Source organism: Mus pahari, chromosome 1, assembly GCF_900095145.1.
Source record: "Mus pahari chromosome 1, PAHARI_EIJ_v1.1, whole genome shotgun sequence".
Lineage (NCBI taxonomy): Eukaryota > Metazoa > Chordata > Mammalia > Rodentia > Muridae > Mus > Mus pahari.
In genome coordinates, this window is record NC_034590.1 from 567,188 (window position 1) to 588,870 (window position 21,683).

The window sequence follows — 21,683 nt, forward strand, 5'->3', positions numbered from 1 at the left end:
GGAGGAGGAGGAGGAGGAGGAGGAGGAGGAAGAGGAGGAGGAAGAAGAAATCCCTCACAGGTGTTCCCAGCCACTAGAGTTTCAGTTAATTGCAGATGTGGTCAGGTTGACAAGCAAGAATATAGACGACATCACATGGGAAAAAGGTGAGTGAAGCCAGTTTAGCTACTAACAGATCTATACTTGTTGCAATGTGTTTGTTAATAATGGGAAAGATGGGGGATTGGATATCATATAGCTTTCTGTAATTCCTGAAGTAAAAACTGCATATGTGCTGGGATGTAGTCCCCTGGTAGAGGACTTGTTCAGAGTGGACAAGGCTCTGGGTTCAATCTCCAAGGTTGCGGAAGGATACAAAACACCTTGTTCTTTGTTCTTCCACACTTGGCCACATTCAGCTCTTCTCCAGCTCTTCCATGTTTCAGTATTTGTCTAGAGACAAGAACGTTCTTTTACTCAAGGACTTAACCACCAAGAAAGTTACTGTTGACACGCTGTTCCCTTTCCACAAACTTTTATCAAATTTTAGTTACATGCAGTGTTCCTGTCTTTTAGAAATATCCCAGGGGTGGAGAGATGGTTTGGCAGTTAAGAGTGTTTACTGTGCTTGCTAAGGCCCCAGGTTTAGCTTCCAGTACCCACACTGGGTATCTCACATCAGCTCCCTCTAGAGGGGGTCTTATGCCCTCTTCTGTCCTCTGCTGGTACTTCACATATGAGATTCACATAAACACAGGAGGGCACATTTACCCAAACACACAGTGACACACATATAAATCTTACAAAATATTTGGGGGGGGGGGTCGTCAAGCTCACTGCTCTTCCTAAGTAGCAAACCGATCTACAGCTCAAAACCATCGACAGTTCCAGTCACAGGGACTTGAATGCCTACCTCTGACTTCCACAGACACCGGGAACACACATGCCACACAATACACACCTGCATGCACCCATGTTCATAAAAGAAGTCTTTTAAAACAAGGCAGTGTCAGCACACACCTTTAATCCCAGCACTCAGAAGACAGAGGCAGGAGGATGTCTGAGTTCAAGGCCAGCCTGGTCTATAGAGTTCCAAGACTGCCAAGGTTACACAGAGAAACCCTGCCTTTTAAAAAATCTAAAAATAAACAATAAAAACATCTTACAAAGTTTTGATCTGGGGATGTACTGTAAGGTACTTTGCCAGCTTGCTGGGGGACCTAGCTGTGATGCCCAGCCCAACACAGACAAAGCAGAGAACTGCTTAGGGCTTGGTATAGATGCATGCATGCATGGTCAGACCAGTTATTCTGCACACTATCTTGTCTGGAGTGTGGCTCAGCAGTAGTCTGCTCACGATGTGAAGTGCCCTGGGCTCCGCCTCTAACCCCCCTCCCCCAAGAGATCTGGACCATGGTTTGGTGTTTGTGGAGTGGTGTTTCTTCATGGTTAAATTCAATCTGGTTTTGAGTCTTTAAAAAATAGAGTTCTGGGGCTGGCAAAATGGATAAGAGCACTGATTACACTTCCGGAGGTCCTGAGTTCAAATCCCAGCAACATGGTGGCTCACAACCATCCGTAATGAGATCTGACGCCCTCTTCTGGCGTATCTAAAGACAACTACAGTGTACCTGTGTATAATAATAAATAAATCTTTGGGCCAGAGCGAGCAGAGACTGAGCAAGAGAAGTTGACTGGAGTGAGCAGAGGACCTAAAATTCAATTCCTAACAGCCACATGAAGGCTCACAACCATCTGCACAGCTACAGTGTACTCATATACATTAAATAAATAAATAAATGAATAAATAAATAATAGAGTTCTTTCCCAGCACTTGGGAGGCAGAGGCAGGCAAATCTCTGAGTTTGAGATCAGCCTGGTCTACAGAGTGAGTTCCTGGACAGCCAAGGCTACACAGAGAAACCCTGACTTGGAAAGAAAAATGAGTTCTTTAGTACTTATCTGTTTGGTTTTGTTTTCTTTTGTGATGGAGTCCCTGTCTGGCCTGGAATGCACTCTGTAGACCAGGCTGGCTGTGTCACCCTCTAGAGTGCTGGGATTAAAGGTATGCCCCACCAGGCCTGGCCAGTTATTTACTTGTATGTTATGTGTGGGTGTTTGACCTGTGTGTAGTACTTCCATACACATACCCGTGGAAGCCAGAAGAGGGCGTCAGCTCCCCTGGAACTTGAAATAGTTTCCCCTTTGCATTCTTGGTTCTCTCTCTTCTTTAAGTGTTCTGTTCCAACACTACCAGCTCTGGGACAACTGTGTTTAAATCAAGTCCAGCCTGTGCATCCATTCATTCAAGAAATCCTTGTGGAGGAACTACTGTGTGCCAGGTAGTATTCTAGGCCCTGGAAATACAGCAAGAGTGTGTGGGGGAGTGGGATAACAAAAAGTCACATTCCTGTGAGCAGTGAGTGCCCAGAAGCCGGACATTGGTGCGTGTTTCTAATTCCAGCACTCAGAAGTAACCAGAAATGTCAAGTTCTAGCCAGCCCGAGCTGCATAGAGAGCCACTGGTTTTGTTTGTTTTGTGTGTGCATGTGTTTTGTTTGTTTGTTTGTTTGTTTGTTTTTGAGACCGGGCCTCTCTGCTGTCCTGGAATTTACTTTGTAAACTAAGCTGGCCTTAAACTTTGTATGGCCCAATCACTGGGATGAAAGGTGTGCACCACCACACCTCGTCAATTGTTGTCTTTCTAAAAAGCACTTAGGAGAGAGTAAGAGCAAAAAATTAGCAAGAGACCATGGTTTCCATGGAGATAAGTGAGAAAGACACCTGGGACTCAAATAGTATGTAAACACAAAGAGTGTTTTATTCTGCAGAGCTCAAGCATGCTGGGGTCTCCCATTACCAGAACCGGGAGACACCCAAATGACTTGCAGGCCTGATTTAAAGCACAATAGTGAATTCTGGGGTAAGTGACCTCTATGTTAATCTGTTGGGTCCATCTTTAGAACATCCATTATCAGGGTGCCGGGGCTGGAAACTTGCTGGAGAGATCTGGAAACTGTCGCTGAGGAAGAAGATGAGGGGGTCTGCAAATGGCTGCTGACCCATTGTCCTTGCCTCAGGCCAGGTGGCGGGGCGGCTTCTGAGGCCTGGACTTGCCCAGTTCTTGGAAACAGAGATTTAGGCCTTGTCTACTTAACTGCCGATTTGAAGCCTGTCATGGAGTCAGTCCAGCCTTCTCAAGGGAGCCAGTATCTTTTTCAAAACAGATTTGTTTTATGTGTGTGTAGTAGGTGAAGGCTGTCTTCAAGAGAGTAGCAGATCCCCCAGACCTAGATTAACCGGCGCTGGGAAGCAAACTCGGGTTCCCTGAGAGAACAGCAAGGCTATTAATGGCTGAGCCAGTGCCCACCCCCAGAGTCAGTATCTTAGAGGAGGTCTGGAAGCAAGCGAGCTCAGACAATCCCTCTGCAGTAGAGTGAACTGCTTTGTGCTCAGTGCCTTTCGAGAACTTCCATCTGTGGATAAAGAAATGAGGGTAGGGCCTGGAGAGATGGCTCAGTGGTTAAGAGCACCCACTGCTCTTCTGAAGGTCCTGAGTTCAAATCCCAGCAATCACATGGGGGCTCACAACCGTCCATAATGAGATCTGATGCCTTTCTCTGGAGTGTCTGAAGACAGCTACAGTGTACTTACATGTAATAAATAAATCTTAAAAAACAACAACAACAACAACAACAAAAACCGGGCAGTGGTGGCACATGCCACATGCTTGACAGGGTGAGCTCCAGGCATGGCCCGGAACTCAACAGGTGATGGTCTTGGCCAAGCGTAGTGTCTTTGTGCTCTTGGGCACCGAGTAATACCAGCCTAGTTACTGTCTTCACCATCTATGAGAATAAGAGAAAATTATAAGAACAACACTTTTTTATTTTTCTGAGTTGGTAAAAATGTGTCTTGTTTGCTTAGCTTTAGGGATCCACTCCGGGGATGACTGTGCATTCTCGGGGACTCTCAACCTGGGCTCAGGGTGCTTTTCCTTAGAATCCCCCAGTGAGGGGGCTGGGGGCGTGGCTCAGTGGTAGAGCCCCTGCCTAGAATCCCTCAGTGAGGGGCTGGAGGTGTGGCTTAGTGGAACAAGCTGGAAGCCTCAGGTTGTGTACCCCCAGCAACCCTCCCCTCTTCCTATACTCAGGGTAGGGTAAGTGTCCCACATTCAGTTCCACTTTACCTCCCCTTGGATTCTGGCTCCCTCTAGCCGCATCCTAAGGGAAGATAAGGTGTGACTGCCCTTCCTTGGTATCCTCTAGTTCCAACCTGCCCCAGCCACTCCCAACTCCAGGGTCTTATATCAGCCTGTCTTTTTAGCTCAAACCTCTAGTTTCCTTTCCTGCTTCACTTTTTCATTTTCTCTCCACGGAGTTCCCTGGAACTGGAGCCCCTGGAGCTGTGCAAGTTCTGCACTGCACTCCTAGCCCCGCTCCCTCCCCCCCCCCCCCCCCCCCCCCCCCCCCCGCGCCTCTCTCTTTCTAAAGTACTCACTGCCCCAACGTCACTAGCTTGGCAACCATTCGCTTGCTTCCTGCATCTTGCACCTCCCGGAGCCCCAGCCCCACACAAAAATAAATAAATAAAAACAAAACAAACAAAACCGCAAAGTACCTTGGTAGTTTTTAATTCCACAAATATTGTTTCTTTTATTTGGAGAGCCCTTCGTCCTTATTGGTCGAATTTCAGTCCCGCACTCGGTTTTGACTGGTTGCTTCCTGGGTCCTATTATACCTCTGATTGGATAATTAGCAAACCTCTTAAAGAAATGAAGAGGCAAATTCTAACCTCTTCCGCCGGGGGGCACTGGAGGGCTTCCCGAGGGTTGCTCTTCAGGAAACAAAACCCAAAACTCCCCCAAACTGGTATCCTTTCAGAGGTGGGAAGAAACGGCTGAAGATGGGAAAGGTGAACAAACTGGGCCCGCCCTATTTACGAAGAGCACTGCCTCGACCTGGTTTGTCAGCTTTGCAAATTTCGTAAAACTGATTGAAGATCTATGATTCCATAAACACTAACACGTATGTACGTATGCATACATCATATATACATGATATAGGTTCTTACTAAGTAGCCCAGGCTGGCCTCAAATTCAGTTTTCCTGCCTTCACTCCCTGGGTTCTGGGGTTACAAGTGTGTGTCACACTCTCAGATAATTCAATGTTATAAAGGATTTCATTATTCTTGTGTGTCTGAGTGAGTTTGTGTGCATTATGTAAATGCAGGTGCTCTCTGAGGCCAGAAGAGAGCATTGGATTCCCTGGGACTGAAGTTGCATGTGGTTGCCAGTCACCATGGGGGTTCTAGGAGCCGCTGGCTCTGCAAACTAATCAGGAGCTAATCCTGAGCTCTCCCTTCAGCCCTTAACTTGATCCTTTTAATTGATGGTAGAAACCCAACACACCACACACCACGCAGGCCTGTGAAGGTCATTAGCCTGGGGAAGTCTCCCCTATTTGAGGGCTGGAATGTAGTTGGTACACGAAGCCTTGGATCAGATCTCCAGTGTTGCATAAACTCCAAGCATGGGTATATGTACCTGTAATGCCAGCATTAAAAAAGTAGAAACAGGAAGATCTGAAGTGCAAGGTGAGGTTGGGTTTTTTGGTTTTTAAAAAAGCTTTGTTTATTTATTTATTTATTTATTTAATGTATGTGAGTATACTGTTGCTGTCTTCAGACACACCAGAAGAGGGCATCAGATCCCCATTGAAGATGGTTGTGAGCCACCATGTGGTTGCTGGGAATTGAACTCAGGACCTCTGGAAGAGCAATCAGCTGAGCCATCTCTCCAGCCCCCCCCCTTATCATCCTTTTTTTATTTTATGTGCACTAGTGTTTTGATTGCATATATGTCTGTGTGAGGGTGTCAAAACCCTTTTAATTGGAGTGATAGACAGTTGTGAGCTGCCGTGTGGTTACTGGGAATTGAACCCAGGTCCTCTGGAAGAACAGCCAGAACTCTTAACCACTGAGCCATCTCTCCAGCTCCCCCCACCCTTTTGTTGTTGTGGTTTTGTTTGTTTCTTTTCTGCCTGCATATGAGTAGCTTGAAAAGAAACTCTAAGAGGATTTTAAATTTAGATTTTTTGTTTGTGTGCATGCGTGTGCGTGTGTGTGCGCGTTTGTGCGTGTGTGTGCGTGTGTGTGCGTGTGCGTGCGTGTGTGTGCGTGTGCGTGTGCGTGCGTGTGTGTGCGTGTGCGCGCGCATGTGCGCTGTGTGCGTGTGTGCGTGTGTGTGTGCGTGTGTGCGTGTGTGTGTGTGTGTGTGTGTGTGTGTGTGTGTGTGTGTGTGTGTGTGNGTGTGTGTGTGTGTGTGTGTGTGTGTGTGTGTGTGTGTGTGTGTGTGTGTGCAGGCATATGTAGAAGGGGTAAGATGACCACTTTCAGAAGCTGGTTCCACAGATGCAGATGGTGGCTGCTGCTTTCACCTACTGAGCTGTGTTGCTGGCCCATAATGAAAGAATTTCTTTCCTTTCAAGACCCCTCTTTTTTGAGGGGTCACTGTGTAGCTCTGGCTGGCCTGGAAACCACAGAGTTCTGCTGTCTCTGCCTCCTAAGTGCAGGGATTACAGGGGAGTGCCACCACAGCGCAGCCACATTTCCTTGGCTGTCCTTATTGTACTGGTGGTCCTGGGCTGTCAGTGGGGACCCTTGTCACCTCCCCACTGGCTTTTCTGGAATTGGAAGTCGAGGGACAGAATGGCCAGGTTGCAGTCTTCCTTCATCCAGGAAGTCAACAGTCACACTTCAACCCAGAGCAGATGTCTCCTCCAGACTTCTCGATCCTAGCCATGGCCCTTCTCCTGTGCTTCCCAGGGTCACCCACTTTGGTCTGTTACAGGTCTGTCTCTCCACTAGACTGTGAACCTAGAAGACGTGGCTCTATCTAAATAATTCTTCCTCTCTCTTTTTCCCTTCTCCTTAATCCATTTTCCCACACCCACCTTTTCTTTGTAGTTCATGGCTGGTCTGGAATTTCCTCTTTAGCACCAGATTAGCTTCAAACTTCTTCCCACTCTCCTGCCTCAGATGTCCGAGTGTGATTACGGGCAGGAGCTACCTCACTTGACTTCTGTTGTTGTTGTTTGTTTGTTTTTACCATGGCCTATCACCCCCACCCCACCCCCAGAACAGAAATTGAGCAATGGCTGTTTGTTACATAAAGAATCTATTCCGACGTGTGTACTATTGTCCCGCACTACAGTACTATAGGTAATTTGAGGGGATTGTCCAAATCATAGAGTAATGAGAAGCCAGTGTCTGAATCCGGGCAGCTTGACTCCCTATCCGGTATTCTTATCCAACATGCCAAATGACTAGTGGGCTGAAAACCAGCTTTCCACAAAACTGATGTCTAGCCGCTCAGCCTTTTTCTTTTAGAAATCTCTGGGAGAGCATGCAGGGTGGGAGGGTAAGGACCGTGGGGACAAGGGAGAGGCGCCAGAACAGCTAGACCCAGGCTGATTTGAGGGTGAGCGAGGGGGAGTTTGGAGGGGTTTTTCTAGACCCATAGGGGGCAGCCGGAGACGGCAGCCAGAGATGTGGGGGCGGAGAAAGGGTGGGGACCGGCCCCGCGGGGGGCGATGCGGTAGCTGCAGCGGCGGCCGCAGGAGTTTCCCACAATGCAGCGCGGCGCGCTGTCCCCGGTGCTGATGCTCAGCGCTTCCCCGGAGCCTCCACCGCGCCCGCCTCCCGCCCTTTCCCCGCCGGGCCCCGGCTCAGCGCCTCGCCATGGCTCTGCTCGGTCGGGTCCTGCCCCAGAGCCGTCTGGGGGCCTGGCTGCGGCGCTCGACAGCAGCCTGCGGGCTGCCGTGGCGTTCAAGGCGGAGGGTCAGCGTTGCTACCGAGAGAAGAAGTTCCGAGAAGCCATTGGCAAGTACCACCGGGCACTGCTGCAGCTGAAGGCGGCTCAAGGGGCCCGCCCTGGCGGTCTGCCCACCCCCTCCCCGGGACCCACCACCAGCCCGGGGCCCGCCCGCCTCAGCGAGGAGCAGCGGCGCCTGGTGGAGAACACAGAGGTTGAATGTTACGACTCCCTCACTGGTACGGGGCCGTCGGGGGGCGCAGAGGACTCGGGTGAAACGGGTGGATAGTTAGGGGCAATCAGGAGGCTATAGGGCCTGTGGGTGGTGGCTGGAAGCTGAAGGAGTCAGGGCTGTGGTCTGGCAGGGAAGACTACAGAACTTGATGAGGATGAGAGTTGGGAGTAGATGAACAGGGCTTCTTGGATGGAGTAAGCAGGGGTTTGAATAATGAAACGGGCTCTGGACTTGGTCTTCTAAGCCCCACTTCTCTGACTCATTCTTTCCCCCGGTCTGCTACGCATGAGCCAAGGTTAGAAAGGCTAACCCTGCACGGGCTATTTCGTTCTTGGACCCTCCCTCTATAATTACTTGGGAAACCTCCAGCTAATTGCTTCAGACTTGTCTGTCCTGCGCCCTCTAGCGGTGGCGCAGATAGCTCTTATTAGTGTTAGCTGATTAGTGTCTCCTGGTGGCCAAAGCAATCCCATAGGTCCAGGGGGAAGAGGCCAGGTTATTCGAGGTCATGTGAATCCTAGGGGAATGCAGGCTGTGTCTGAGACTACAGGGCCTCTGCACCCCATAGCTTGCCTCCTGCAGTCGGAGCTGGTGAACTATGAGCGGGTGCGTGAGTACTGTCTCAAGGTGCTGGAGAAACAGCAGGGCAACTTCAAGGCCACCTATCGTGCCGGCATTGCCTTCTACCACTTGGGTGATTATGCACGTGCGCTGCGCTACCTACAGGAGGCCCGCAGCCGAGAGCCCACAGGTGAGTGGCAGGGCTGGGCTGGGCAGGGGTTTAGAGCAGAGGGAACCAAGGCAGGAGGACCAGGGCAGAGCCAGGCCACCCAGGGAAGTGCTGTTACCAGCTCTGGACAAGTCTCTCTAGCTACCTAAGACTCCTCATACGCCCACCCATCCATCATCCATCCACCTTCCCCAAAGGTATACTCACCTTGTTCCTCTGACATTTCCCCAACCAACTCTTCACTGGGACTTGAACCTAGGGCCTCATGCATGCAAGGCCAGCACTCTACCAACTAGGCACATCCCCAGTGCATTAGCCCATCCATGTCCCTAGCCACTCACCAACGACAGCCTTGAATATTTCTCCCCCACACCCATATTCCTTCACTCCCTCCCGGTCACACTCAGCTCCCCCGTACCCTTTGGCCCTCCACTCATCTGCTCGTAATGCTTGTTCTCTGCCCTTGGGGAGAGCAGTCAGGGTGCTCATGAGTCCATGTGTGTGTAGACATGACACAAGCCCATGGGGAGGGGACACAGCAGGAGCTAGATGCGGGGCTGTGGGGGCAAGGAGGTAAGATTAGCTTCCCTTCGAAGTGGTTTGGTGAGAACAGTTGGATTAGTGGAGGTGGGAGAGGAGCCTCTCCCGACAGAGCGCGGCTGCGGCTGCTGCTGCACGTGTGAGGTAGGAGGTGTGAAATGTCTCTGGGTGGCTGGTACAGCTGAGGTGCCAGGAATGAGGTGCTGACTGTCCCGAGGACATATCTATCGGCTACTGTCTCAGGACACCCAGATAATGTTCCCGTCCCTCCCCTGCAGACACCAATGTTCTCCGCTACATCCAGCTGACTCAGCTGAAGATGAACCGTTGCAGCCTCCAGAGGGAAGACAGTGATGGTGGCACTGGAGGCCCAGCTCGGAAAGTCGTGGGCTGAGGCCAAGGGGCAGCCTCTACCTTAGTCCCTCCAACCTCACCAGGCACCTTCCCCCAATTCGCCCAGCTCGGAATGTCGTGGGCTGAGGCCAAGGGGCAGCCTCTACCTTAGTCCCTCCAACCTCACCAGGCACCTTCCCCCGACTCATTCATTTACTGGTAAAGCACCTGCCACTGGCGCCTCCTTTGTGTGGTCTTATTGTGGGGCTGAGGAGCAGATCTATACCTAGCAGTCACTTCCTCAGGAATCCAGAGGCGCGGGGAGGAAATGTAGGGTTTAAGGGTGTCCCACTGTGGGGTAAATCAGCATCAGGGCCCAGGTAGGGGAAGCACACAGCCAAGCTTGGTAGGGGGCAGGGGTTACCTTTAATGCTGCGTTTTGTGCCAGATCCCCCACAATGTCCTGTCCCTGAGTATCCCTGCCCACCCTCTCCCCACAGCAAGTTGGGCTCAGAGCTCCACAACCTGGGGTACAAAGGAATAAATTAAGTGTCCTCCCCTCCCCCCTTCCCCAATAAATAGAGTGAGTATCCTGCCCAGGGCCTCCCCGCCTTGACAAATAGTGGGCTGTGGCAGGGCCTGGGGCGCTACATTCATGGCTGCCCAGGCGGGTGGCGGTGGGCAGGTCTCAGTGAGAGCCATAGACCCCACATAGGGGCACTGTATTGTCCTGGCTCTGGCCCTCCATGTCCATGTCCAGCAGCGTGGGTTGCACGCTGAGGGGCCCAGGGCTCTCTGGAGTGTCTGGCCTGCTTGGAGGCGAGATGCTGAGTGTCCGGCCAAAGGAGACCAGTTTCCAGGGGTCCAGACGGGGGCGGCTGGCAGCTGGCCGGGGTCTTGGGGCAAAAGTGAGGGTGGTGGGGCGGCCAGGGAACTCCAGGGGCCGGCGTCGGGTGGGGAATAGGGCCTGGGGGTCGGGCAGTCGAGGGAAGTCCAGGGGGTCTCGAGGACCTAGGGAAAGAGGATCACATGCGGTGAGGGTTGGGGAAAGGGTGCCATTTCTATGCCCACCCCATTCTTGGCAAGTGGTTACTGGCTTCTCTTGAGGAATTCTCAGATCTTGCCGCGCCTGCTTTCTAGTAAGGCCACAGCCATGAGCAGCCCCGCACTTGGGCCTTGAGCAAGTTCTCACAGCTTCCAATGGCTTGTTCTGGAAGATGACATTTTAAATTTTTCTGCGACAGGCTGGCCTGAAACTCTGTGTAGCAGAAGATGACCTTGAACTCCAGAATATGGGGTTGTAGGATTGTGAAAACATCCAGTTTTATGTGGTGTTGGGGATCACACCCAACATGTCAGACCCAACATGTCTTCTACCAAAGGAGCCTCACCCCAGCTCATCTTTCCATCTTAGGGACAGTCTCATGTAGCCCAGGCTGGTCTCAAACCCTGAGTGTGGCCCAAGATGACCCCAAACTCCTGGTCCTAGGTACTGGCTCACAGGTGTGTGCTGCTGCTCCCAGCCTGCACCTCTGAAGTGACTGAAACAGCGCCTGCCTGGGGCTGACTCAAACCCGACCACAGTGGCTGTAAACCAGAACCCGGGGCCTGAAGGGCACAAGTAATTCCTGACCACACCATCCTGACCATCCTGCTGGCTAATAAGCAGAGAGGATGTTGATGGCTACCAATGCTTCCACTTGCCATCAAGTCACCTACCCTTTCCTTACAGACATTATATTGAGACTGCCCAATTTATCCTATCTCAGGCATCCCCAAGCCCCACAATGGGCCCAGCAACGATGGCAGGGGTGGCTCAGAAGGAAACACGGTCAGTAGCCTGTGAAAGATGCCTTGTACAGGCCCCACTCACCGTGGCTGGTGAGCTCCAGAGGCTCCCGCTGTCTCAAAGCCCCATCTGATGGCGTCCGCCTGTGTCCACGGCTTACAGCATGGGCGGCAGTGACGTGCGTGGGCGTGAGCGACTGCCGGGGGTCTTTCTTGAAGCTCTCCAACTCCACGTCCACGAGAGGATTGGTGCTGGGTGAGGGCGCGAGCGGAGAGGGCGGCGGGGAGGGGGCGGTGGGGGCAGCCTCGTCACTGTCTGAGCGCAGCAATGAGCGCGTAGAGTTACAATCCGATACAGAGGATAATGACACCAAGGTAGTAGAGGGTGCCAGGCCCACGCCTGGGGCTATGTCTTCACGGCGACCTCCGGGGCGCCCGGTTGGGCTGAGACCCCGAGGGAAGCGGCCGGGGCGCGGGAAGAAGAGACTGTCCAGCCAGCGCCGCTGCTCCTCACCGTCTCCAGCCCGTGCCTCGGCCACATCGGCGCCCAGGCCCACAGCACTCAGCAGTGTGGCACAGCTTAGCAGCGCCAGGTCGCAGCGCCTACGAGCTCCGTGTCCTGGCCGGGAGGGGGTGGCAGCCGGCGGCTCCCACGGCGCCTGAACACAAGGAGAGGGCTCGGCGGGCAGAGGCACCTTGAGGTAGGACGGGGTGGAGTAGGGAGAAGGGGGCACGTTGTTGCCTTCATCTGCCTCCGCAAATTCTTCTGCAATGGGAGAGGTCCGTCACTCAGCTGACCCTGCCTTTCCTCACCTTCCCCTAGAATTGGTGGCAAGGACTTCTTCCAGTGACCTCCAAATAACAGCAAAGCCCCCTCTCTAGGTGCCACTGTCGTCCTCACATCTCTCTCTTTAAAGCCTTGCTTCTGAAAATGAGGCGGGTCCCCAGGCCTGTAGCTGCTATCTCTTCTGGGCATGTCTCACCTAGGTCTGGGGGATGCCCTCTCAGCCAGGATTTTTCCTGTCCCCACCACTCCCTAGAGCACTCACACTCTCTTACCCATCTCGTTGAGGCTGGCGAAGCCCGGGGCCATGGGGGTGTGCTTAGGGGATTTGCCCAGGTTGGGGGCGCTCGAGGACCACTGCTTGCTTCCTTCCCCCAGGGCCTTGAGCCTGCAGGGGCACAGGGAGATAGGGTCAGGGCAAGGGTTAGGCAGGTATAGGGGCGGCTGGCAGCTATACCCCCCGTACCTCTCCTCTCCTCCAGCCCGCTCCTTCTGCAAAGTGGAACTGGGGCCCCATGTCCTGCCTTTCTTCTTGCCCCCAACCATTTCTTCCTTCTTTGGTGGCCCACTGCGGCTCCATGTTCCACTGCCACTGCTGCCACCACAGTCCATGGGAGTCACTGCATGGAGAGAAGTGATCAGGAGTCACAGAGAGGCCCCTGCCAGCCCAAGGAACTGTTCTGCTGGCTACTCCTGCTGTAAATCCTTCCCTAACACAGCACTGCTATCAGGGCAGGGCCTAAGGCAGCAAAGCAACCTGCTTCTTAAGCTTTTTCCATTCAGGTCCTGAGCCTGTATCCTCCCTCCCTGCCTAAGCCTTCAGCTTCATTGAGGTTGGCCTAGCCCTGAGCTCTGGAGACCATGGTTCTGTCCCTCCATGCTCCCCAACGCACCCTGGCTCTAATGTCTGTTATCACTGTGTAGACAGATGCAACTCCCACCAAGTTGTCTTCTGACCTTCACCCACACCCATGGCAGGTGCACCCACCCACAGGCATGCACATACAGTTACAAATGTAATAAAAATAATGAGTAACAGTCTAACCTGGGAGACAAAGTGAGACTGTCTTAAAACAAAAACAAAAGGCTGAGGAGAAATCAGCTTGTAGAGTGTTTGCCTCTTAATCAGAATCCCTGGGTTTCCCCAGCATTGCATAAACAGGGTGCTGTGGCACATGCTTCTAATTCAGAACAGGGAGGCCGATGGGGAAGGAATTCAAGGTCATCCTTAGCTACACAGCTGCAGACGAGTCTGGGCCACATGAGCCCATGGGACAGGCATGTAAAGGAAAAGGTCAGTAGTTTGGGATTTCACATGGATTGCGCTCTGCGTGCTCCCAAGTTGACAGCAGCCCCGCTCCCTCACCTGCATGGACTAAACACACCTCCAAAGAATGCACCTGTGCCAGGCTCCGTGTACTTCCCATCTTTTTTTTTTTTTTTTTTTTTCGGTTTTTTCGAGACAGGGTTTCTCTGTATAGCNCTGGNTGTCCTGGANCTCACTNTGTAGACCAGGCTGGCCTCGAACTCAGAAATCNGCCTGCCTCTGCCTCCCNAGTGCTGGGATTAAAGGCGTGCACCACCTCGCCCGGCTGTACTTCCCATCTTTAAATAGTATACATTTCTCCACCCCTGGTAACAACCAAATTTAGATGGCTCCCATTCAAGTGTGCCCCAAGCATCTGGATACAGAACAGAAGGGCTGATCCAGCATGAACTGGTTTTACCCTTTATTCTCAAGTCAACCTTTAAAGTAAATTACCTATTTCCCATCTAATCCCTATGCATAGTTAGACACAGGCATACCTATACACTCTCTCTCTCTCTCTCTCTCTCTCTCTCTCTCTCTCTCTCTCTCTCTCTCTCTCTCTCTCTCAAAACTGCGGTCAGGGCACAGAGAGGCAAAGCTCGGTGACAGAGTGCACACTTTTCACATACAATGCTACAAGGCTTTGTGCACTGCCAAACACTTTAAAAAATCAGGGCAGGAGAGCCAGCTCAGGGTTAAGAACACTGGCTGCTCTGGAAGAGGATTCAGGCTTGGTTGTCAGCACCCACATGGCAGCTCACAGCCATCTGTACCTCCAGCTCTGGGAGAATCTGACCCTTTCTTCTGGCTTCGCCAGGCACTGAATATACATGGTGTATGGTCATAGAAGCAGGCAAAACACTCATACCCAAGAAATGAAAATAAATAATAAGGGTTTGAGATAGCTTAGCAGTTAAGAGCACTGACTGCTCTTCCAGAGGTCATGAGTTCAATTCCCAGCAACCACATGGTGGCTCACAACCATCCATAATGAGAAACAAATAATAAAGAACCTATGGGCTGGCCCCAGAGTGGGCAGAGCTGGAGCAAGGGGAGAAAGAGGGGTGGGAGAAAGAAATAATAAAAACTTTTTTGTTAAATAATAAAGTTTTAAAGAATCCGTCAGATTCTATCTCCGTGGCTGTACGCTTTGTCCCTGTAGCCCCCTTTCCATAAAATATCCCATCCCACCTCGCTCTGTGAGCTGGCCTCCGGGCCGGGACCATGCCACCCTTCTCCCCAGTCACATCTTCATGCACGCTCTTAACCGCCGAGGGCACTGGCAGACCTCACCTCAGCCTTTTGTGACATCCACCTTCCTGGGCTGAGGGTTCCCAGAAGCTGCTAGACTCCTATTTGTACATGTGTAAGGGCGGCTCTGGGAAAGACGTGCATTTGAATGGACAGAGTAAAGGATCCACTGTCTCCCGTGAGGGTGGCATTGCTCCATCTACTCCAGGCTCACACAGAGCAAAGAGGCAGAGGGTCTCCTGCTTTGGGCTTGGGTGCGAAGCAGAGCAGCAGCTTTTCTGGGCCTCCAGCTTGCAGAATGGACCATACACTGCAGGGTCTGAACCCTGTGATCAAACTGGCTTAAAGCATGGCCATATATTCTACTAATATAATCTCTCTGAAGAACCCTAATACTCCCCACCTCTCAATTTCTGGTGCTGGGGACAGAATACAATTTCAGGCTCTCCTGCTGAGCTATACATACCCCCAGCACCAACATCTTTTCTTCAATCCCTTCCTGGAAATGATGACCTTGTTGATGATGTATTTTTGTTACCTGTCGTCCCAGTGAGAACCAGGAATGCCAGCACCGTGCTGAGATTTGCTGACTGACTGTGAGGGCCTTGTGTATACTCACATCGAATGGCCCTCAACCGGGGAATGATGCTGGGGCTGGCAGGGGGGCTGGCACCATCGGATCCTTTCCTCTTGTCCAGGGTTGGGGAGGCCTGGACGGTGATCTTATGTTCAAATCCTGAAAGAAGAATGAGAGCTTCCTTAGTACTACGGGTGGTAAGCACAGAGACAGAGGGCATGGCAGGGGTGCTCACGGCTTCATGCACTGGATCAAAGGTGCTCCCACACCCAGCAGCACCCAGGGCTGCCAGAAACCTCTTAGAAACGAGAGTCTTAGGCTTACTCTTGACCAAAAATCCAGGCCTGAGACTGCACCACTGCAGCAGTTAAGTTTTACACGACCGCGGAGCACTTGGGGCAATGGTGTGAGTGGAATTTAATATTTAATCCTGACCAAGTTTAAGGAAGATACTACATTTGGTTGTTGGAGGCACTAAAGATGCTGGACACAAACCAGGCAGGTGGGTCTACTCTCACCTACTTCAACTTCTATAAAACCTTAGTGTAAATGTAAAATAACATGACTGTTTGTAGTGCCTTTGCGTGTTAGGCAAATACCAAACCACTGAACTACATGCCCAGCTCCTCAGATCAGTTTGCCGGGAGGCATGCCGGGGAGTGTAACCCAGTGCTCCACACCTGTTAGCATGTCAGGCAAGCGCTCTACCAGCAAGCCATGCCCCCAGCCTGTCTCAGAGCCACAGCCCCATTATCTGTGTCATTTCTGGATAAGGTTTCACTATATAGCTCAGACTGGCCCTGAGCTCTGTATCCTAGGCTGTTCTGAAATTAACCATCTGCCTCTGCTTCCCCAGTGCTGGTAACCCAGGCAGGCACCATCATGCCTGACACGGGAACTTAACACCTAGATCAAGAAGTGCTATAAATATAAATCGCACTGGATCTCAATGATTCAGTGTGAAAACAAGAACATCACATAATCTTAGTGGTTTTTTTGTTTGGGGTTTTGGTATTGCTCACATAGATATATTGGGCTGAATAAAACATACCTATTGTCTCACAGTTTCTTTTGTGTTGTGATTTGAGATAGGGTCATATATAGTCAAATCTTTAATTTGTTGTACAAGGAAGATGATCTTGAACTCCTAACCCTCCTGCTCCCACTTCCCAAGTGACAGGATGACAGGCATGTGCCACTGGGCCTGGCTTCTTTTCACTTTTTCAACGTGGCTGCTAGAATACTTAACATTATGCATGCGGCTCTACCTCCACTAGCTCGTACTGTGGTCAGCCTGGCTCTGTGGTTTCTGTGTCAGGTAGGGAACCAGTCTTTTGTTTAGTTTTTGAGACAGCCTCAACCAGGGTGGCCCATGCTGGCCTTGAGCTCATGGTGGTCCTCCTGCCTCTCAGTCTCAGGATGGATGCTGGGACAACAAATGTGAGCTACCATTCCTGGCTTTATGGGTCATCTTCTCTATGTGATGGATACATTTGCAACAGGAAAGAACTTTAAGATGCTGAGGGTGCAGCTCAGGGGAAAACAACCTTGCCAAGCACACACAATAATTATCCAAATGAACCAAGCAATCCTCTATGGAGACAAACCCGCCCCCAAGAAGTTTCTAGGCGCTCAGGGAACCGGGAGGTACCAGAAGGCAGGCTGATGTGGCTGCTTCCTTCCCGTAGCTTGAGCAAGCGGCTGCGCTTGAAGTTGCCCTTGCGTTTGCGGACCCTGGGCTTCTCCTGGCTCAGCTGGCTCATGAGCAGGTGTAGCTCACGTTCTACGATGTCCATCTCTCGCTCTGCCAGTTCCTGCTCCCGTCGCCGCAGCTGCTCTTCCTGAAAACGCTGCTCCTGTGCAGCCCGCAATAGCTCCTCTTCCCGGCTGCGCAACTCCTGGTGGGAGGGAGGCAAGCAGGCCCAGAGTAGGGCTTAGCTGCTGGGGCCGGCCCATGGTCCCAGGACAGGTGGGTCTTGTGGGCATGGCTCTGAGTTCACATCCCTCCAGTTTGGACTTTACTAGCTAAGGTGAATGCCATGGCAGGGACTGAATTAGCGCCAAAGGGGCGCTTTTCCTCTTTCCTTTCTGTTCTTTTTAAGACAGTGTGTCATGAAACCTAGGCTGGCCTCCAACTCACTACACAGTGGAGGGCAACTGGCACCACCACACCTGGATTATGCTGTGCCATGATGCAATCCCAGGTTTTGAGTCTGCTAGGCAAGGGTTCTATGCCCATGCTATACCCCTAGTCTTGATCCAGCTCTCAGCTCTTCAGTAAACTGTCCTTTGGTAAATGGCATACACAAAAGCAAAGAGTAGTAGAAAACTTCAGACATGCCCCGAAGCAGAGAGCAGCGCCCTTGTTACCCGTTACCTTGCAAGTCTATATCCGCTCTTAATTTATGCTATCATACTTATAGCATGCAGAATCACCTGTGAGTACTTCAGCACGGGGGCCTTTTTCTTACCAGCCCATCGACAGGGAGCTGTCTTAACATGCAAAAACACCCTGCATGGACCCAAGGACGATGGGGAGGGATCAGGGAAAGGGGTTCTGAGCTGCCCAAGGCATCAGAGCTGGGATCTCCACCCCATCCTTGTCTCCTGCCTTCACCTTCTCCTTGGTCCGAAGGTCATCGAACATCTGCTGAATCTCCAGCTTCCAGTCTTCCTGCAGGGAGTGGAAGGACTCCAGTGGCATCTGGAACAGGGCTGACTGCTCGATGACCTCCAGCTGCTTCAGGATGCTGCCAAAATCTGGTCGCCCATGAGGGTCTGGGTCCCAGCATTCTGGGGTGGGAAGGGGAGGGAGAATGGGGCAAGGGTCAGCACCCATGCTCAGGGCAAGGCAAGACATAGCTAAGATCCTGCCAACATGACAAGGGAAACAATGGGAAGGAACCCCAGGACCTGCTCGGAGGGATCCAGGTTCAGACAGGAACCTCAGTATCAGATGCCCTCAGGAGCTCTGGCTCAGGCCAGAAAATGGGTCTGGGAACCATGGAGGCAATGATGGGGATGATGCCCACCGGCTTCTGGGCTCCAGGGCCTTCTCCCCCATCCCTGGGCCCACTGGAATGCAAGGGTGTATAAAGGGGAGAGGTGTGGCCCAAGAGGCCCTGTCCTCAAAGCTGAGCCTACCCTCTCCACAGGGCCCTGGCTCACCCTCCAGTAGGCGGGCAAAGGGCTCGGGGCACGTGGAGGGGATGGGTAGCGTCAGCTTGTTCATAGCCACACCGTAAGCCACGGCCAAGGCGTCGATTTCTCGGTAGGGGACCTCCCCGGTCAGCAGCTCCCAAAGAAGAACCCCGAAGCTGCAGGCGGGGAGAGGGAGGGTGATGCCACAGTCCACCCCAGTCTTCACCTGTACTCCAGCCCCCCTTGCTCCTACTTCCAGCCTAGCTGGTGAGGTCACAGGAGCCTGGTCTGACCTCCACAGGCTTGTTCTTCAAAAGGTGGACGGGGTCGTCTCCTAACATCTTCTGTTTACTTTTCTGAATCCTAATCAAAACCAAAGTGGAACCCCAATGCCTTCTGGGAAATGCCTACTGGCTGTCCTGGAACTTAGTCAAACAGCTTGGCCTCAAATTCCCAGAGACCACCTGCCTCTGCCTCCTGAGTGCTGAGTTAAGAGGGAGCATCGCCACGCCCAGAGTCAGCCCTTTAATGAACTCATCACTTCTTTGTCTTGTTTGTTTGTTTGTTTGTTTTCGAGACAGGGTTTCTCTGTGTAGCCCTGGCTGTCCCAGAACTCACTCTGTAGACCAGGCTGGCCTCGAACTCAGAAATCCACCTGCCTCTGCCTCTGCCTCTGCCTCTGCCTCCCAAGTGCTAGGATTAAAGGCGTGTGCCACCACTGCCCGGCTTCTTTGTCTTTTTTACACTGCTTTATTTTGGAAGCAGGGGAATGGCTCGCACATGGAGGTCAGAGGACAAGTCACAGGACTGGGTTCTCTCCCACCATGTAGGTCCCAGGGAACTAAGTTAGGTCGTCAACTTTGGCAGCAAACACCTTTACCCACTGAGCCATCTTGTAGGTCCTAAAATCAGATCTTAAAAAATGTTGAAGATTGAATCTAGGACCTCATATATACACACACTAGGCAAGCACTCAGACACTGAGCTATAGCATCACCTGCAGCTGCAGTAGCAACAGTAGCAGCAGCATCCTCTTCCTCCATCTCCAATGCAACATGGTCTCACCATAGCCAAGGCTGACCTCAAGCTCACTAGATAGCCCATGCTCAACTGACCCCACACTAGAGGTCCTCTGCCTCTGCCTCTGCCTCTGCCTGCGCCTCTGCCTGTGCTCCTGCCTCCCGAGCACATGCCTGGCAGGGCACCTCCTTCTCAGCATTCCTTCAATGATCCTTGCAGTGTTGCTTCTAAGCACCCAGTCTCTTCCTTTATATACCCTCTCCCTTTTGTCAAGAACACTCCTCCTTTGTGTCTTATAACTTTGTCCTTCAGGTCTCAACTGAGGGTACCCCCTCTGCCAGGAAGCCCTCCTTGATCCCGTGTTTGTGTCCTCACAGCACTTACCTGTCAACACTAGTTCAGACTACTTCCCATGTGTAAAGCGCTGTGCTCACCAGAGCAGGCAGTGCTAGGCAGGCTTAGTTGCCCTTAAAATAAAGCTTCAAGGTAGAAGGATCTGGCACGATTCCATCTTGCCACCCTTTTCCCCTCCTTTCTGGTTGGAATGTGGGCATGAAGCTTAGAGCTCAAAAAGCCACTCTGTCTGGATCAGGAAGATAACTGGCTTTCAAAAGGAGGTAGCATGCTGCCATGCTCCACTCCCATGTCCTGGAAACCTACAGGGGCGGTTTGATTGTTACACCGACTAAGAAGAGCCACTGGTAGCTGGGAGACATAGCACTTAGTGTCCTGACCTGTAACACCAACACCTTAATTGGGGACACATCCAAGAAGGAGCCTGTGAGGTTGGGGTCACTATATCACCTGGGCTCCCCAAAAGGTTCAGCGACACAGATGGTCACTTATACAACAGTAATTAGACCTTCACCAGTCAGTGGCTACACTAGGGTGCCAGTGGGAACTCCCGGTCTGATTCAGCTCTGCCTCAAATACATTACTCTGCGACTTGAACAACTTGCAACCTGGCTGGCGACTTACAGTCAGCGGCACACCAGGGAGTGATTGCCACCCTGCACCTCAGAGTAACACCCAGTGTCTCTTGGCCACAGGCATCAGCTCTGTGCAGCACTCCTTCAGCCCCTTCTTGCTCTGCTCCATTTGAACTTCCTGCAAACTGCTCACCTCAGTACCTCCTTTGTGGTGCCCCAATTGATCAGCTGGCTCCTTGTACTTAGAACTTAGCTTAGCACAGTGGATCTGGGACTTGGAAGTGCTTCCCTGTCCTCCCCGACCTACATTTATTTTCATGCACAAACTCTTTCCCGATCTTGACAATTATTTCACAATTTTCTTCTTTCTCACCAAGGCTCACTGTGTCCGACTGTCCCTGAGCAGGCTGTGTAGACAAAACATACACACACACACACACACACACACACACACACACACACACACACACACCAAGGCTCACTATCTCCGACTGTCCCTGAGCAGGCTGTGTAGACCAGGCTGCTCTAAACTTAGAGATCCATCCTCCTGCCTCTGTAGTTGGCTAGGAGTAAAGGTATATACTGCTATACCTAGCAATTGTTTAAAAGTTGGTTTTGTGTGGTATGTGTGCCTGTTTGCATGAATGTGTACATACATGTCTGTGCACATGGAGGCCAGGGGTAAACTTCAGCGTCATTCTCAGGAGCCACCCACTTGGATTGTGTGGGTTTTGTTTGTTTTTAAAACAGTCTCTGTGTAGCCTTTGTTGAATTGGAACTCACTCTGTGGACCAGGCTGGCCTTACAGACATCTACCTCCCTCTGCCTCCTGAGTGCTGGGACTGAAGGTTCTCTCACTGGGATCTGTAGCTCCAGGGTTAGGTTAGACTGCCAGCCAGCAAGGCGCAGGGACCCTGTCTCTGTCCCCTCAGTGCTGCTGGGATTACCAGCACATCTCCACGGCTGCTTTCATGTGAATGCTGGAGGTTAAACTCAGGCTATCATGGCCTTTCATAGAAAACACTTTACTGACTGAATTATCTTCTCAGCCCCACTATTTTACAAGTTTCTTTTAGTTTTTTGTTACTATCTATGATGGTAGGGATTTTATTTTGTGTTACTAAGGATTGAACTCAGGGCACTACAGCAAGCTATGCGAGTATGCTCTCAATGAGCCATACCCTCAGCCCTTCTCTGGGGGACTCTAGGCAGGGGCTCCACCACTGAGCCACACCCCAGCTCCTCACTGGGGGA

General features: G+C 51.8%; 2 protein-coding genes across 6 annotated transcripts in view; one reads left to right on the forward strand and one right to left on the reverse strand.

The window, feature by feature from the left end:
* Positions 1–7,595: 7,595 nt before the first annotated feature.
* On the forward strand, positions 7,596–10,119 carry Ttc9b (tetratricopeptide repeat domain 9B). Of its 4 annotated transcripts, none has more exons than XM_029539419.1 (4): positions 7,596–8,031; positions 8,596–8,778; positions 9,576–9,734; positions 9,821–10,119. In XM_029539419.1, exons 1-3 carry the CDS (start codon positions 7,611–7,613, stop codon positions 9,689–9,691), a joined length of 720 nt encoding a protein of 239 aa, XP_029395279.1. In that variant the 5' UTR covers positions 7,596–7,610; the 3' UTR covers positions 9,692–9,734; positions 9,821–10,119. The 4 variants fall into 4 exon arrangements, with proteins under 4 accessions (XP_029395279.1, XP_029395280.1, XP_029395282.1 ...); XM_029539420.1 differs by having other exon boundaries at positions 9,576–9,698; positions 9,785–9,869; XM_029539422.1 differs by having other exon boundaries at positions 9,576–9,692; positions 9,779–9,869.
* Map3k10 (mitogen-activated protein kinase kinase kinase 10) overlaps positions 10,034–21,683 on the reverse strand; it is a 16,787-nt gene continuing 5,137 nt past the window's right edge. Inside the window, exons 3-10 of one of the 2 annotated variants that reach the window (XM_021205748.2) lie at positions 18,508–18,656; positions 17,957–18,132; positions 16,991–17,237; positions 15,382–15,498; positions 12,669–12,822; positions 12,478–12,590; positions 11,504–12,184; positions 10,034–10,641 (exon numbers count right to left, since the gene is read on the reverse strand). In XM_021205748.2, coding sequence (XP_021061407.1) covers positions 10,319–10,641; positions 11,504–12,184; positions 12,478–12,590; positions 12,669–12,822; positions 15,382–15,498; positions 16,991–17,237; positions 17,957–18,132; positions 18,508–18,656 — 1,960 coding nt within the window. In that variant the 3' untranslated portion in view covers positions 10,034–10,318. Of the gene's footprint in view, positions 10,642–11,503; positions 12,185–12,477; positions 12,591–12,668; positions 12,823–15,381; positions 15,499–16,990; positions 17,238–17,956; positions 18,133–18,507; positions 18,657–21,683 lie in introns of those variants that run through there. The other variant, XM_029539418.1, reaches the window with a different exon arrangement.

What these genes read in the sequence shown, in the direction of transcription:
- Ttc9b (XM_029539419.1), top strand. Translation starts at nt 7,611, where the DNA reads ATGCAGCGCGGCGCGCTGTCCCCGGTGCTGATGCTCAGCGCTTCCCCG. An exon ending in ATGTTACGACTCCCTCACTG is followed by an intron (nt 8,032 to 8,595) that starts GTACGGGGCCGT and finishes TGCACCCCATAG; the next exon opens with CTTGCCTCCTGCAGTCGGAG. An exon ending in CCGCAGCCGAGAGCCCACAG is followed by an intron (nt 8,779 to 9,575) that starts GTGAGTGGCAGG and finishes CCTCCCCTGCAG; the next exon opens with ACACCAATGTTCTCCGCTAC.